This window comes from Microcaecilia unicolor, chromosome 2 (assembly GCF_901765095.1).
Source record: "Microcaecilia unicolor chromosome 2, aMicUni1.1, whole genome shotgun sequence".
Taxonomy (NCBI): domain Eukaryota; kingdom Metazoa; phylum Chordata; class Amphibia; order Gymnophiona; family Siphonopidae; genus Microcaecilia; species Microcaecilia unicolor.
Genome location: NC_044032.1, coordinates 112,280,844 through 112,298,659, shown reverse-complemented (window position 1 = coordinate 112,298,659; position 17,816 = coordinate 112,280,844). Strand labels below are relative to the sequence as shown.

The window sequence follows — 17,816 nt, the reverse complement described above, 5'->3', positions numbered from 1 at the left end:
TAGGATTTCCTGCTTTATGTTTCAGGTACTACACGGAGAATGTCCAACATATATGTTTATCTCATTTCAAACTGCTAAGTTCTTCTAGAAATAGACAAGCTCTATATTGTCCTTTTGCATTTCCTTCTGTTAAGGGGATGAAACGGTTGAAGATCTAGAATACACTGCTTGCCTATCAAGCCCCTAAAATATGGCGTTTATACACTAAATGTTTTTTGGTCAATTATGACTATTTTTTTAACTACTTAAAACTGCTTTTTTTTTTTAATGAGTTTTTAATTTCTTTAGGTTGAGCTCTCCTACTAGTATTTCCTTTTTGTATTTGATTCTTAACTTACTGTGAACCGCTTTGAACCAATTTTTGGTATTAGCGGTATATAAATTGTAACTAACTGAAAGACCTTTAAACTCTTCTTGAAGAAAGGCTAGAATTTGTGGCAGACACTTTAGATGAGGCTTCTGAACACCAAGATTCCAAGGTTCTCCATACTCAAGCATATGTAGTAGATTATCTTTTTTAGGCTTGTAGAAGAGTAGCAATGACTTGTTCCATGCCATGCTGCAAGACCAAACTGGGAAGGATCATCCACTGGCATTGGACCCTGAATCAGAAGGCCTCTGTAATTGGGTAGAGACAGTGGAGTAAACAATCTTCAACCATATCAGATTTGCATACTAAAGACACCTTGGCCAATCCAGAGCTAAAAAGATCATTTTCCTTGGATGATGAGCAATGTGAAAAAGATTTCTGTTTAATGTTGGTCAAGGAGAAAAAACAATGGTGGCCTGTTTGCTACTGTTGAAGAGCATCCAGACCCTCCATATTGGGGTTCTTCCAATGGCTGAGAATCTGTGAACTTGAACATTCTTCCTGGATGCCATTAGATCTATCTCCAGGATTCCCCAGCATAACATAATCAGATGGAATGCTTATAGCTTAACTGCCACTTCCCCAAAAGCAGAGAAAGTTTGCTGAGAAATCCGCTCGAGTATTCAGAGTTCCTACAATAGGAGCTGCTGAAATTAGAAGAATGTGGATCTCTGCCCAGCAGAAAAGAATCTCTGCTTCTGTGGCTAGATGAACACTGTTGGCTCCCCACTGACTGATAACATAAGAAATAACTATTGTGTTGTCTTGGAGAAAATCTTCACTGGCTTCCCTCAAAGATGATGAGCAAAAGAAAGCAAGGCTTTTTGAATGGCTCTGAGCTCTAGACAGCTGATGTACCAAGTGCAGACCATTGGCCTTGGACTGAACGAAGCAGACAGAGATGTGCAGTCCAATAAGCTGGCATCTGTTGTGACTAAAAAACAATTCTGAATCGTCAGAGAAAGGCTGTGCTGAATACACCAGCTAAAGCAGAATTTGGCTTGGAGGGTCCAAGAGAGATGGAGACAAACAACTGAGAAGGGACTGCTGAAGTAGTCTGATATGGGATCTGGCCCATGGAAGAATGTCCAAGGTAGAGGCCATTGTGCCCAGAACTTGAACACGGTCCCAGATCCTGGGACATGGAAGGGAAAGTAGAAACCGATTTCTGTGTGAATCTTTTGTTGACGAGCAACAGGAAGAAATGTCTTCCCTAAACATGTGTCAAATATCACTCCCAGATACTCACAGATGTGCGTGGGAAACAACTGACTCTTGGTGAAACTGATTACCAACCCAAGGACTGAAGAACAGCAGCTACCTTAGATGAAATTTGGAAACTCTCTTGACTGAAGAGATGCAAACCAATCAATCATTGAGGTATGGATGAACCTGAATTCCCTCCTTGTGAAGGAAAGTGAACACTACCACCATGACCTTGGAAAATGTTCTTAGTGATGTGGAACGGCCAAATGGTATTGCCATAAATTGATAATGTTCTCCAAGGATTGTAAATCACAGAAATATTTTGTGAGGAGGTCAAATTGGAATATGAAAGTACACTTCCTTGTGATCCAGGGAGGTTAGAAACTCTCCTTGCTAGACGGAAACTATTACAGACTGAAATGTTCACATTGTGAAACGTTGAACCTTTAACACCGACTCTTCTGAGGTCCAAACCCAGGTGGAAGGAAGCTCCCTTCTTTGCAACTACAAAGTAATGGAATAATTTCCTGTTCTCCAATTGCATCTGGGGGCAAGCTCTACTGTGCCTAAATGAAAGAGCATTTGCAAGGTGTCGAACTGCTTGACATCTGGCTGGAGCTTTGCATGGAGATGCCAAGAAAAGATTCCGCAATGGAATGGAAGAACTCTAGGTTGTAATTCTGCTTTATTATTTCCAAGACATACTGGTCTGAGGTAATTTTGGTCCACTTCTCATGGAACCTGGAGAGGAACCTATGATGAAGCCCAAGAAGTGAACAAAGATCCTGTCACTGGGCGGCACAGGAGGCATTGGTAAGAGTTTGAAGCCAAATTCTATCAGTACAAAAGTTGGATTGTCTTTGTTGAAAGTGGGAATGCTGAAATTTAGATTTGCCTGGTCTGTAGTACTTGGCCTCATGATACTTGAATCTTTAGGCTTGTTCTCTGGCAATCTCAGACTTGGGAGTCCCCTAGGTCTTTAACCAACTTCTCTAGATCTTCTCCAAACAGAAGTTTATCTTTAAAAGGTAGTTTTGCTAAATGTGACTTAGACACCATATCAGCTGAGCCAACTTCTACAGAGTGTCAAGAACTGGCTGGTGTGGATGCACTAGAGATAGCTGGTGTGGCTGAAAGCCACACCTAGGCAGTGTAGCAGAATATAGTTGGTTTGTACCATTATGCAAAAGTGCAATAGAAGCATTTAGGGACACTACTGCATATAGTTAGTGGAGCCACTTAGATACAGTCGTAGCTGGAGCTGGTATGCTATAGTTTTGACCAGTCTCAGTGTGCAAAATCAGAGTACAGCTGCTGTGGAAAACCAACACAGCTAACCTTTAGTACTGTAGCATAGTTTTAGTTGCTCTAGCCATGCAATGAACTGCTTGTCAAGGCAAGCAACATACTAGAGAAGTACAATATGCCCCATTTGAAACACAGCAGAGTTCCATAGCTTCTAATGTTATGCACAAACCAGCCTTGAACCTGTGTCCTTCAGGTTGGAAGCCAGCCACCTTACAGAATAAACTATTTTGCCTCTCTAAGCACTAACACCACACCTGGAGAAAATCCCATCATGGCAGCACTGAGGTTTCCACTTTTCCATGGTTACCATGGAGACCAGGAGAGACATGAGAACAGTGCACTACGGTCAGGAAAAACTCAAGTTGTAAAATTTCTCACAGACACATGGAGCCAATAGCACTAAGCTCGACTCTATACTAAACTCCTTTGTAAAGGTGCTGAAAGAAGGAATACTTGTACTGCCAATACAGGAGTTCTGGTAACAAAAAGAAATGAAGCAAAGGAAGCTTTCAGCGAGTTTTTTTTTTAAAGTAACTGTCAGTCAAAAACCTAAGGGGACTCAAGCCCTTTAAATAAAAGGTACTTTTGACCTGGACTGGCCACTGTTGGACACAGGATAATGGACTAGATGGACAATTTGTCTGACCCAGTATGGCTATTCTTATGTTAATACAGGAACACTAAATAGGTACTTTCAGAGGACCTAACACACAAGATGCACTGCCCTGATGCTGTTCACTGGCTCCCACACTGGGGACAGCATTTAACCACCTCTGCAACCACAAATAAAACCTAAATAACTGACCACAGTGAACAGATGATTTCTGGTTCCCAGGCACAAAGCACTGAAGTAAAATTCCTGGTCAGACTACCATAAAATCTCTAAAAAGAGAAACCACAGAATCAGACTTTTTAAAGAGGCAGGAGAAGCCTTGGAGTGGAGAGATGGTAAGGGAGGGACCTAGCACTACCAGGTTTATACTCAAAAGGCCAATATATAAAGCCTTTGCCCCAGAAGCTCAACTGAAACCTCAGATAGGAAACAGGAGCCCACCATAGACCGAGACAGAACTGAACAGCGAGGTTTTGCTGCCTGCTGGAGAAGGATACTGAATGGAACCTAGTACATAGCAGCCCAAGGAGGTTAAATAAGACAGAAGATGGCATGAGCCTTTCTGGCTCATTCTGTGGGCTGAAGCCAGTGGCCGGAGCTTGCCACCATATTGAGCAACACCAAACATTTGCAGATGCTACTGAAAATAGCAAACTTGTGGTTTATATTGTTTTAGTAAACCTCCTTAGTTTTGTATTCTGTTGGGGGGGGGGGGGGGGGGGGGGTTATATTCAAAATGTTCTGTCAGTGCTCAAGAGCTTGCTTTGTTATTTACAATACTGTATTGTGGATTTCAGTTCTGCACTATATGCCTTTATTTTTGCTTATGATGACAAAGGTATTTCTATATAAAAACTATAGCAAATGCTTATGCTTGCCTATGCGTGGATTTTTTTTTTATTTGAAAGGTTCCTATATGTAGATATACATCATGAAATATAATTGAAAATCACTAAAAACAGCATAAAAATGTATTGTAGCTGGTAGAAACTGCAGTAATAAACTATTTTGTGTTCAGTTTTCTACATTGTTCTATAGAATACAGTAATATATGACCAAATTTCAATGAAGATACCATGTTTCTTAATAATTTCATCTTAACTGTTGCTGTAATCTGTCTTGGGAAACTTTGTGTTACTATTCTAAGCAATGAAAGATAATTCCATTTTGTATCTTGAGGTTGAATTATTATTATTATTATTTTTACCTCAGATGGGGGGGGGGGGGGGGGGGGAAGCTGCGATCCCATCATGGGAACTGGTGCTCCCGTGTGGCAAACATGTTTTTAGAGCCACAGGAGTTCCCACAACTCAGCCCTGAGGCTCAGGCACAGCTAGGACCATTCTTAAAGCTGCCCCCTACAAAAAGAAGAGCCTCCCATGGCTCCAAAAACAAGTCTGTCACTCCAAAGCACCCGCACCCATGGCAGGACCATGGCTCATGCGGCCCCCCCAAAGAGCACAAACATGAGTCTCCTCACCTCTCCAGGCCCCCCCAAGAGGTTTAAAAAAAAAAAAAAAAAAAAAAAGAGAATTTAACCTCAGGTTACAGTTTTGATGGTTCCTCTGTGTACATCCTTATGCCAATAGCTTGTTTGTTTGGGGTATATGGCAGACATGCAGGGAAACAGCTTCAACTTTTTTACATCATGCCATCAGTCTCCTTGTAACAGCCTTACATGACAAAGTTCTAATTCACTATCTCCACCTGTTGTAGATAAGCACAATCCACAAGTATGGATTAACCCTTTGGAGATGCTAAGGAAATGAAATTTACAAAAAATGGGGCTAAAAAGTGAAATTTTGCTTATTTCAGAACAAACTAAGGAATTGAACCAAATCAATTGCTCTATATTTTATGTGCCTGCTGTATCTGGGCAGCTTTGTAGTCAAGCATCAAAGTTGAGAAAGGAACAAAATGTAACTGGTTATGGAAACCAAATTACAGACAATTGTAGTGTGATGCTTAGAAAGTGATAATTCCAAATGTCTTATCTGATGGCAACTAGAAAAGTGGTCATCATCAATGTATCTTAAATATGGTCAGCCATGGTCTTTCTGCTTTAACTCAAGCCCTCTTATTACATAAGTACATAAGTAATACCACACTGGGAAAAGACCAAGGGTCCATCGAGCCCCGCATCCTGTCCACGACAGCGGCCAATCCAGGCCAAGGGCACCTGGCAAGCTTCCCATTCTATACATGTTATTCCTGGAATTGTGGATTTTTCCCAAGTCCATTTAGTAGCGGTTTATGGACTTTTTCTTTAGGAAACCGTCTAACCCCTTTTTAAACTCTGCTAAGCTAACCACCTTCACCACGTTCTCCGGCAACGAATTCCAGAGTTTAAATATGCGTTGGGTGAAGAAACATTTTCTCTGATTTGTTTTAAAATTATTACACTGTAGTTTCATCGCATGCCCCCTAGTCCTAGTATTTTTGGAAAGCGTGAACAGACGCTTCACATCCACCTGTTCCACTCCACTCATTATTTTATATACCTCTATCATGTCTCCCCTCAGCCGTCTCTTCTCCAAGCCGAAAAGCCCTAGCCTCCTTAGTCTTTCTTCATAGGGAAGTCGTCCCATCCCCGCTATCATTTTAGTCGCCCTTCGCTGCACCTTTTCCAATTCTACTATATCTTTCTTGAGATGCAGCGACCAGAACTGAACACAATACTCAAGGTGCGGTCACACCATGGAGCGATACAACGGCATTATAACATCCTCACACCTGTTTTCCATACCTTTCCTAATAATACCCAACATTCTATTCACTTTCCTAGCCTAGCCGCAGCAGCACACTGAGCAGAAGGTTTCAGTGTATTATCGACGACACCCAGATCCCTTTCTTGGTCCGTAACTCCTAAAGTGAAACCTTGCATGACGTAGCTATAATTCGGGTTCTTTTTTCCCCACATGCATCACCTTGCACTTGCTCACATTAAACGTCATCATTTAGCCGCCCAGTCTCCCAGCCTCGTAAGGTCCTTCTGTAAGTTTTCACAATCCTGTCGCGAGTTAACGACTTTGAATAACTTTGTGTCATCAGCAAATTTAAATTACCTCGCTAGTTACTCCCATCTCTAAATCATTTATAAATATATTAAAAAGCAGCGGTCCTAGCACAGACCCCATGAGGAACCCCACTAACTACCCTTCTCCATTGTGAATACTGCCCATTTAAACCCAATATCTGTTTCCTATCCTTCAACCAGTTTTTAATCCACAATAGGACATTTCCTCCTATCCCATGACCCTCCAATTTCCTCTGTAGCCTTTCATGAGGTACCTTGTCAAACGCCTTTTGAAAATCCAGATACACGATATCAACTGGCTCCCCTTTGTCCACATTTGTTTACTCCTTCAAAGAACTGAAGTAAATTGGTCAGGCAAGATTTCCCCACACAAAAGCCGTGCTGACTTGGTCTCAGTAATCCATGTCCTTGGATGTGCTTTGTAATTTTGTTTTTGATAATAGCCTCTACCATTTTCCATTGTGTGTATGTCGTGACTGACTATAAACTCTAAGGAGTAGAGACACTCCATTATGTGTCTTGAGTACAACACTGCACATTACTTTGCTTATACTATACTGCCACTTCTCACTGTGGGTTACAACCCAAATGAGGTCATGATCACGGCAGGCAAACACTGTCATTTTAGCCCATACAGGACACATCTCCTCAGCCTGCACAGGCTCAACAAGAATTAGGGGATGTACAGAAGTGTCTGTCAACAATACCCAAGAGCAAGGAGCAGAGACATGACAGGCAAGTTAGAGCTGGGGCTACGACGCTCGTTTGCCTCACTAAAATTAGGTTTGAAGCTATGAAGTTTGGGAGACACTGCCATAGAAATCAGGAAAATAAAACCTAACTTACAAGCTGTCAGCGAAACACCCTTATAATATATTGCCACCTAGTGACAGCTATCCATATTGCACAGTTTCCATTATCAAGATGAAGTAGCAGTGTTAAAATCTACCTGAATACATAGAAATATTTAAATATACATAAAAGATCATTCTTTTCCATTGGTCTATAGTGATACTACCACATATCTTAAATATAATCCACTCCAACAGGAATAGGAATCTAACTGATGTTCAGAGTTATTACCCTGGCAATTAAATCAGCAGGCTGAGACTATGATCCAGGTAATCAAATCCCTCTTTCCCCTACTGATGCTTCTTGTGATCTCGGGCAAGTCATCTAACATTTCATTACCTCAGTTATAGACTGGGGATAGAGAAACAGCTACCTACCTAAATGCAACTCACCTTGAGGTATTGCTGAAAAGGTGTAAGCTACATTTAAAAAATAAAGCTCATACACTAAGCCAGTGTTTCCCCAAGTCTGGTCCTGGACTACCCCTTGCCAGTCAGGTTTTCAGGATATCCACAATGAATATGCATGAAAAAGATTTGCATATATAGTAGAAGTAGTGTATGCAAACCAAGTTCATGCATATTCATTGTGGATATCCTGAAAACCAGACTGGCAAGGGATACTCCAGGACTGGACTTGGGAAACACTGCACTAAGTCACAGAAACACTAACAGGCTTATTTTCAAAAGAGAAGGACGCCCATCTTTTGACACAAATCGCAAGATGGGCATCCTTCTCACAGGGTCGCCCAAATTGGTATAATGGAAAGCCAATTTTGGGCGTCCCCAACTGCTTTCCGTCGAGGGGACGACCAAAGTTCCTGGGGGCGTATCGGAGGCACGCCCAAGTCCTGTCCTCAACCCATAATGGAAAAAAAAGGGTGACCCTGATGAACACTTGGACGACTTTACCTGGTCCTTTTTGTCTTACGACCAAGTCACAAAAAGGTGCTCGAACTGACCAGATGACCACCGGAGGGAATCGGGGATGACCTCCCCTTCCTCCCCCCCCCCCGTGGTCACTAACCCTTCCCACTCAAAAAAATGTTTTTTATATTTTTTGACAGCCTCTATGCCAGCCTCAAATATCATACCCAGTTCCATGACAGCAGTATGCAGGTCCCTGGAGCAGTTTTGTAGTGCACTTCAGGCAGGCAGACCCAGGCCCATCCCCCCCTTCAAAACCCACCACAAACCCACTGTACCCACATCTAGGTGCCCCCCCCCCATCACCGATAAGGGCTATGGTAGTGGTGTACAGTTGTGGGGTTTGGGAGGGGGGGCACACAAGGTAAGGGAGCTATGCACCTGGGAGCTTTTTCTGAAGTACACTGCAGTGCTCCTTAGGGTGCCCGGTTGGTGTCCTGGCATCTCAGGGGGACCAGTGCACTATGAATGCTGGCTCCTCCAATGACCAAAGGGCTTGCATTTGGTCATTTCTGAGATGGGCGTCCTTGGTTTCCATTATTGCCGAAAATCAGAAACGACCAAGTCTAGGGATGACCTAAATGTTAAGATTTGGGCATCCCCGATCGTATTATCGAAACAAAAGATGGACGCCCATCTTGTTTCGATAATACGGGTTTCCCTGCCCCTTCGCTGGGACGTCCTGCGTGGACGTCCTTAGGAAAACTTGGGCACCCCGTTTGATTATGCCCCTCCAACTCAGTCCAATAAAAACGTAAACTTTGTTGTTTAATCCATTTCAATGCATTTAACATGGAAATCATACTAAAGTAGTAGTAAAAGCAAGCCATATCTACCACCTATAAATTATTTTTTGGAGACAAACGTATGCAGTGGGAAAACCCATGAAAACGATCTTAGAGAAGGACAGCAATGGAAAGGACATGTTCATCAGCTTCTTCTTCCTGGAGGCCCAATTCTATAAACAGCAGCCTACAGGATAATTCACCTCAATTTCTCGTCAAAAACAAAAGAAATGCAAACGCTGCTTTTTCGGTCAAATTCAAACATAGCATCTAGAAGAATGATTTGATGAGAGATAGCCTCAAATCAGGCCTTCAAAAAGTACTTTCTGGGGCATTAAAATCATTTGGAATAAAAGCCTTTTGTCACCTGTGTGTAAATACAAAATTTTCAGGTCCTACTTCCCTGGCTTATTACTGCAAAGCTCACTTCTCTTTTCTATAGACATGTTCCGTGACTGCAGTGACATACAGAAAGTGAGAGTGGCTCTTTCTTAAAAAGACAAACTGACAATTCTCTTAGGAGAGAATGTCAGAAACTAAGAGAATCAATCCAGGTCTTGCATGCCACTGCGGTTGTTATCACCAGGTGATCATATTAAAAAATTAGGATGGCTTAATTTGTGCCAGAACACAGCAAAACAACATTCTTGCACTTCTTTGGGCTCATGACTTCCTCCTCCCCCTCCCTGCAGTTGAGCTCATACCCCTTTTGCTCCTTCTCTAATGTGTGATGGCATCCCTTTTCCTCCCTCTTACCACCACCCCCCCATACCTTTCAAAGCAGTCTTCTTTTACAGGTTGCCAGCAGCGGGTCAGAACGTGCTGCGATTCACAACGTGCTACTTGTGCCAACATTTGAGCCTTCTGCCTCATGCAACTTGCAGTTTCCGTATAGGCGAGAAAATCAGACCGAAGGATCTGATGTCGGTATGAGCAGCGCATTGTGAATCACTGCCAGCAACCTCTAAAACAAGAAGAAAGCTTAGAAAAGATATGGGGTTGGGGAGGGTGGTATGCCATCTCGCATTTGAGAGAAGCAGCAAAATGGAGATAAGGATTTTTGTGGATACAGAGCACTTTTACATTTAACTCATAAGAACTGCTATACTGTGTCAGAGCACAGATCTTTGGAAATTTAAGCATTCCTCTTCCCCAACCCAGCTACTCTGCCCTGCAATGGCAAAAGGAAGCAAGTGCTTCAGTAAAAATAGACACTTGCTTCCTTTTGCCATTGCAGGTCAGTACTCATTCATGCCACCTGTCTGTCAAATATTTCTGAGAACACTATGGTATCAAATGTATAAATGTTGAGAAAAACACTGATTAGTCCAAGCTTTTGTTGATAATGTTGCAAATTTGTACTACTGTGGGTGATATTGTTTAATAACATTTTTAAAATTAAATAAGAATTTTTCCCAAGTATATGTACATATCAGCTTCTTTTTAATCCACAAATAAAAGCATATATAGTAGCACAGTAAATGACAGCAGGTAAAGACCTGTACGGTACATCCAGTCTGCCCAACCAGATAAACTCATTTTACATGGTATGCGATACTTTATATGTATAACCGAGTTTGATTTGTTCTTGCCATTCTCAGGGCCCAAACCGTAGAAGTCTGCCCGCCCAGCACTGTTCTTGTACTAATAGAATATTGTGTGTGTACAAGTTTACTTCCAGTCCTGGCCCCACCCCCAGTTCCACTTCCTTTTTGTCTAGAAATTAAGCCCTGATTCTAATTATCTATACTTTGCTGAAACAAGTTTAACTTTGAATAGCACAAATACACATCATGTGAACAAGCTACTTGTATATGTTGTAGAGAAAAGCTAAAGTGGTGATGCTTACCACTCTCGAGAATCTGCCTCAGCTCTGTCACACTGCTTGATCCTTGTGTTCTGTATAAAGTTGATGATTCCACACCTAACAAACAAACACCAGTTTACCACAATTACATGAGCAAAATGCTTGCCGCTGAGGGGGCTTTTTTCCCTGTATATTAACAATTCTGGGTAGAGTTTTGCAGAGAACTCTAGCTCTTTTTCCTCCTCTGTTAGCTGTTGAGCTCTTAAAATCCTACACAGTCCTAACAGGGTAATTCCTCATTTCTGAGTTGTGTTGCAATGCCTATTTTTTCATGATTAAAATAAACTTACAGCTTAAGCAGACATATTCAGGTATTCTACCTCTTCTCAAAATCATCACAATCACCTTCAAAACAACCAAAGCTTTGCTCATCATGCCAGCACTTCAATACTAGTAGCAGACACTCTGCCCAAGGCCACTTCCTAGATCTTCAGAAAAGAGGGTGGCTGGGCCAGTTCTCCTCCCCCAGTGCTCTGGTGCACTGCAAGGACATGTTTGGACAAGTCTGGGCAATACACTAATTTCAGGTCCATTGAATACCCCAGTTTACTGTCTTTCTGTGGATGCTGGTGGCTCCATTCACACACAATCTTAAAAATTTAAAATCTCTTCCCACCCTACAAAAAAAAAAAAAAAAATTCCCCACAAAGCTTCCATTGCTCATGGTCACATTTGAGAGGGACGACAGTTCCAAACAAATACTACCTCAGGAGTAAAAGAAAAAGCTATTACATTTTAAAGATGGTAAAATTAGTCCTTACCTGATAAATTTCTATTACTCCCAACAGATGAATTCAAAGACTTGTGTGTTATGTCTTTTTCCAGCAGGCAGAGATAGAGAAAACGTCAGAGGTTCAGCATATATGAGCATATGAAGCCAGCTTAACTTCAGTATGGTCGATACCAAAGCAGTGGAAAAATAGAAATCCAACCAACAACCCTCTCCTGCCTCCAGAAATCTAAGTGAACATCTCAACCGCTCCTACAGCAGATAACACACCAGCAGCACAATCTGTAAGCAGTATATCCCAACTTGGAGCTGTCTCCTTTGTTTTTGTTTCTTTGAAACATAGACCAAAGGAACCTGTCCGAAACCAGAAACCAAAACCCCAAAATTGTAACAATCCGTAACAAAACATGATCGCACGGAACAAAGGGTGGACCTCTGGATTGATCTGTTGGGACTAATGGAAAGAAAATTATCAGGTAAAGGACTAATTTTACCTTCCATAGCATCCCACAGATCAATCCAGAGACTTGTGGGAGTAGGGCAGGACTGTGCCACCCCTGAAGTGAGGATCAAGGCTCCAAAGGGCGCATCCTGACACACCACTACGTCCAATCTGTAGTGTTTGGTAAAAGTATGAATGGAAGCCCATGTGTGGCTGCTCTGCAAATTTCCTCTGACAATAAGCGACACTCCGCAGCAGAAGTAGTTTGTGCTCACACCTGCAAGGGAGGAGACTGACCCATGGAAATGTAAGCTGAACTGCCTGCCTTCCGTAGTCACCGAGCTATCATGGCCTTCGATGCCATCTCACTCTTTTTTCAGCCTGCAAAGAGGACAAAAAGGTGATCCGAATGACGGAATCATTGGTGACCTCTAGGTAAAGAAGAGCTCGCTGGACATCTAGACATTGCAGTGCCCCGGAAGTCGGAAGGATAGTCTTGCAGGTGAAACACTGGTAGTACCAGAAATGGATTAAGATGAAAACACACCACCACCACCTTGGGTAAGAAGGATAGAACCAACCGCATGGAAACACCCACTTCCATAAAAAGGAGAAAAGGATCCCTGCAAGACAAAGCCTGCAACTCAAACACCCTCCTGGCGGAGGCAATTGACACCAAGAAAATAGTCTTTGACGTAAAAACAACCCAAAGGCTCAAATGGAGGCCTCTGCAGTACCTGCAATACCAGGTTCAGGTTCCTGGACGGAACAACAGGCAACAGTGAGGGCCGCAGATGGCTTACCCCCCCCCCCCCCACCAAGAAAACGCACAATATCTGTGTGCGCAGCAATCGAGGAGCCCTGAAGGCACTTCAGAAAACAGGCCAAGGCTGCCACCTGGACTTTCAAGTAACTCAAAGAGACTTACGAAGGCCATCCTGTAAGAAGGCAAGGATGGTAAGCAGCAGAAATAGAGCGCTTCCGTGCCTGCAGCATAGTAGCAATAACTGTCAGGGTACCCCTTTCCTCCTTAAATATGCCCTCTCAAGGTCCGAGCTGCAAGACCAAAGGGGGAGGGATTCTCCATTATAATGGGTCCCTAACTCAGAAGACCGCACTGTGGAGACGGGCGCAGGAGACAATCGTCCAGGAGCCTAACAAGATCTGCATACTACGGATGCCGGGGCCAGTCCACAGTCACCAGAATCACTGGACCTGGATGCCTGGCAATCCTCCCCAATACTCTCCCTATCTTGAGCCATGGAGTTAACACATACAGGAGACCTGGGGCCACTGCTGGAGAAGGGAATCGATCCCCACTGACCCAAACTCCCTGCCTCTGCTGAAAAACCACAGAGCTTTCGCGTTGGCTCTCTGGGCTATCAGATAGAACACTGGAACCCCCCACCATTCCATGATCTGAGTGAACACCTGTGGTGAGAGCTCCCACTCTCCTGGATCCAGCTGGGTCTGACTGAGGAAATCCACTTGCAATTGGAAGCTCCTGCAATATGTGCTGCTGAGAGCATGAACAAGTGGTTCTCTGACCAAAGACAGAGCAGAGCTGCCTCCTTCTCCAGCGGAGCACTCTGTGTGCCCCCCCCCCCCCCCCCCCCGTCTGTTGACATAAGCCACCACCATCACATTGTCCGAAAGGGCCCACACGGGATGACCCTGCAGGATCAGAAGAAAATTCCAAAGTGCTAAGTGAAACGAATCACTTGCAACTCCAAGCGGCTGATCGACCAGGACACCTCCACTGTGGACCAAGACTACTGGCAATGTGCTCCCCAACCGGAGAGGCTGCCATCTGTGGTCACAATCATCCAATCCTGCACCGAAAGGGGAGCACCTCTTGCCAGGTTCTCTGAGGTCAATCAACAGCTCATAGCCAAATGGGCATGCAAAGTCCACGAAATCTGAAACAGGTAATCCTCCATAGAGAAGACCAACGGCTGAGTAGAAGTGCCTGCAGGGGCCACATATGGGATCTTTCCCAGAGCACCACGTCCAACGTGTCAGCCATGGAGCCCAATACCTGCACAAAATCCCATGCTCTGGGAGCCGGAACTCACCGCCAGCTGACTTCAGAGCTGCAGCTGGCACAGTGCCAGAAGGGACACTGTCCTTAACTGTGTCACAAGTCACTTCCAGGTATTCCAAAGACTGCGAGAGAGATAGGTTCATCACCCAAACGAGGGAGTGCAGCAGCCGAATCACTCTGTCGCCTGTCGACTCTCCTCGTAAGATGGCATCCGAATAAGCCAATTCTTTGCGATAAGGATGGACCTGAATGCCCTCCTTTCTGAGGAAGGCTACCATGACCTTGGAGAATTTCCTGGATGCCATTAGCAGCCCAAAAGGCATAGCCTGAAACTGGAAGTGCAGACTGAGCACCACAAAGCAAAGGAAGCTGATGAAGAGGCCAAACAGGAATGTGCAAACATGCCTCTGAGATTGAGGGTGGGTCAAGAACTCTCCCAGCTGAATTGCTGCAATGATCAACCGCAAAGTTTCCATCCGAAAGTGGTGAACCAGCAAGGCTTTGTTTACACCCTTGAGATTCTGAGAGGAGCCATTCTTCTTGGGCACCACGAAGTAAATGGAGTAATGGCCGAGGCCCAACTCAAACTGTGGTACAGGCTGAACTGCTCCTAGCCGCATCAATGTTGGCAAAGGTCTGCTGGACTGCAGCTCCTTTGGCAGCAGTCTTGCAGGGCAACTCCAAGAAAGAATTCTGCCAGAGGACAGGCAAACTCGAGTTTGTAGCCATCTCGGATGACCTCCAAGACCCAGTCATCTGAAGTTACCCTGGTCCATTCCCCCAGAAAATGGTAAAGGGGCCCATCATTGGGAAGCTTTAGAAGCGAGCTGTGCTCTAGATCCGGAGGTAGCCAAATGGCATTCCCCTTGAAAGAACTGACTTCTGCTCAAAATGAAGCCTCTGAAAGGCTCCAGAACGGTCAGGCCAGTAACACTTAGAAACCCTGAAGCGGGAGCAAAAGGATCCAGCACAGAAACTCACCCTGGCCCTATTCTCAGGGAGACGCCGACTCGGAGTCACCAAGAGCCTTAATCTTTTCCAAATCCCCCCTGAAGCCAATCTCGCAAGGCACAATTTAGACACCACTTCAGCCGCCCAACATCTCAACCAGATCCAGCGGCGAGCAGATCCGCCAAGCAAGCCAAGCCTGATTCCAAAGCCGGCAAGAAACTAACAAGCTCCTCTGCAGAAGAAGCTTTCTGAACCCATCAAAAGCAGGCACATGCTGCATATGACCCACAAACGGATGCCTGGAGACTGAGCGCCACCACCTCAAAAGACAATTTGAGGGAAGACTCCAACTTCTGGTCCTTCGAGAGAGTCATGCCCCCCTTCACTGGAAGCATAGTCTTTTTGTGACTGCAGTAACCAGGGAATCCATCGTGGGGAGTCTCAGGGACACCATAGCTGACTCAGGAAGAACGTAAAGGGAAAGGGAAATGAGACTTGATATACTGCCTTTCTGTGGTTTTTGCAACTACATTCAAAGCGGTTTACATAGTATATTCAGGTACTTATTTGTACCAGGGGCAATGGAGGGTTAAGTGACTTGCCCAGAGTCACAAGGAGCTGCAGTGGGAAATGAACTCAGTTCCCCATGATCAAAGTCCACTGCACTAACCACTAGGCTACTCCTCTGCTCCAGGCGCAACATCGCCTGTGCCACCCTCAGGCCAGACTCTAGCGTGCCACTGTGTGGAAATGAGGACTTTTATAGCCTCATGAACGTGGAATGACTTGGTGGTGGTGGTGGGGGCTTTTGGTCCCTGACATGATAGAAGGGGCACACGGGGGTGGGGGGGGGGGGAGGAGGAAGGGGGCTGACTGCGGAAATTGGGGAAGAAATATTTAAAACTTCAAGCACATGGACAATAAGAGCGGGAAGCTCGTCTTTCTGAAAAAGACACCACCGTGGGGTCATCCCCCTCCTCATGTGGCAGTTCACCTTCTTCCAAGACATCTGAAGCCCCAGTAGAGGAATCTCCAGCGAGAAGACAGTCATCTGCAACTGAGACAACGGAGACCATATCCAAATCAGAAAGAGACCCAAACTGCAGTCTCCTGAGCAAAGGGGGCTGCTGACAAGGCAGTGCTTCAGGTGCAGGAGAAAAAAGCCAGAAAGCTGGGGAGCCCCTAAGCGCTTCAATAAAAAGGCTTTGTGCATTAGCACACATTCAGGGGGAAACGGGACCCCATCTCCCCCTTCACACCCATACGGCTCCCCCTGCACTGTGGACACTTCCAGGGCAGGAAAGTGCTCACCCTGCGGCTGCTGCGCTGCCACATGTGAAGCACGCATAGGCAGGGGAAGAAATGGTGCCCACAAGAACATGCGCTGAAGCATGGCCCAAGGTTCCCGCCAAAACAGGACCCAGTGCCACCGACTGATTGCCAAGACTGCCCCCTGCTGCCGAACATGGCGAATCCAGAACAGCTTGGTGCACAAAAGGCTCGCAGCTTCCAGATATTGCTCTCCGCCTCCCACACCAGAGCAACGCTTCGTGGCTTCCAACGCTGACATGAGAGAAGCGTTGAAGAGAACTCCCACACACACACAAACGGTCCTAGCGCCGAACAGCACTCCCTCACTTGGTCCCCTACTTTTTTTTTTTTTTTTATATATATTACTGGGAGTTTGATGATCTCTACAGCCACTTACCTGATGCAGGAGAGCCAACTGGAGACAGAAATCCACCGACACACAGTGAAAGAAACTCAGAAAGAGCAAAGGGAGACTGAGGTCGGTGGGGAAAGGAAGGGAGGGACCTGGCCCCACCAGGTATACCCTGAACACCCAAGACAAGGAACCTCAACCCCAATCCAGGCTCTACTGAACCCGAGGGATGGGCCAGGAGCCAGATCAAACCACAGCTGCACGTTATGTACACCCCCCCCCTCGCTAGATAGAATACCTCTGAAGTTCTCTATCTCCGCCTGCTGTCAGAGGGACATAACCCACGAGTCTCTGAATTGATCTGTGGGATGCTATGTGCTATGGAATGATATATTTAAAAATAAAACACAAAGGCTTCAACTGAAGAAAAAGCATGGAAAGATTAAAAGCTGGGCATACCTCTCTTCTCAATGGCTTCGAGTAACTTGATAAGAATTGGTGGTGCACTATCAGGAGATGAAAACTGATCAGAAAGATCTGGAAGTGCAAAAGCTGAGAGGAGAGAGAGAGAAAGAGAGAGAGAGAGAGAGAGAGAGAGAGACCAGTTAGATTACAGTAAAATACAATTTCGGTTTTATGAATATCAACAAATAAATGTGACAAGTTAATTTTTAAACTCTAAACAAATTCACATTATCTTGATTCAAGCCTAAATGCTAACATTTAAACTGTCAGTTCTAATGCATGGAAATGAGGGCACTGCACAATCCCAGTTCTTTGTCACTGCATTCTACATTTAATCTGGAACAGAAAAATCAACCGAGCAGAGATCCTACTCGGGTTAGCTAGCAGCACGCACCACTTGAGGGCGCTCCAGCATATGCTGCCAGAACCAAGGACCGCATACAGTAAAGAATCAGCACATGCAGGTAGCAGGCTCAGGAATTACAACCTCACTGGCAACTTCACCAAAAGGACGATTTAATATTCAAAAGTGCATTTCAGATATTTTCTTAGCAGCA

The 17,816-nt window shown here is 44.7% G+C and overlaps 1 protein-coding gene across 2 annotated transcripts in view; it reads right to left on the bottom strand.

Annotated features, from left to right (window-relative positions):
• The window catches only part of PIK3R1 (phosphoinositide-3-kinase regulatory subunit 1), a 176,676-nt gene that overhangs the window by 44,078 nt on the left and 114,782 nt on the right, over positions 1-17,816 (bottom strand). For both annotated transcript variants that reach the window (XM_030193214.1, XM_030193215.1), the window contains exons 2-3: positions 17,254-17,346; positions 10,947-11,021 (exon numbers count right to left, since the gene is read on the bottom strand). In XM_030193214.1, coding sequence (XP_030049074.1) covers positions 10,947-11,021; positions 17,254-17,346 — 168 coding nt within the window. The remainder of the gene's footprint in view (positions 1-10,946; positions 11,022-17,253; positions 17,347-17,816) is intronic.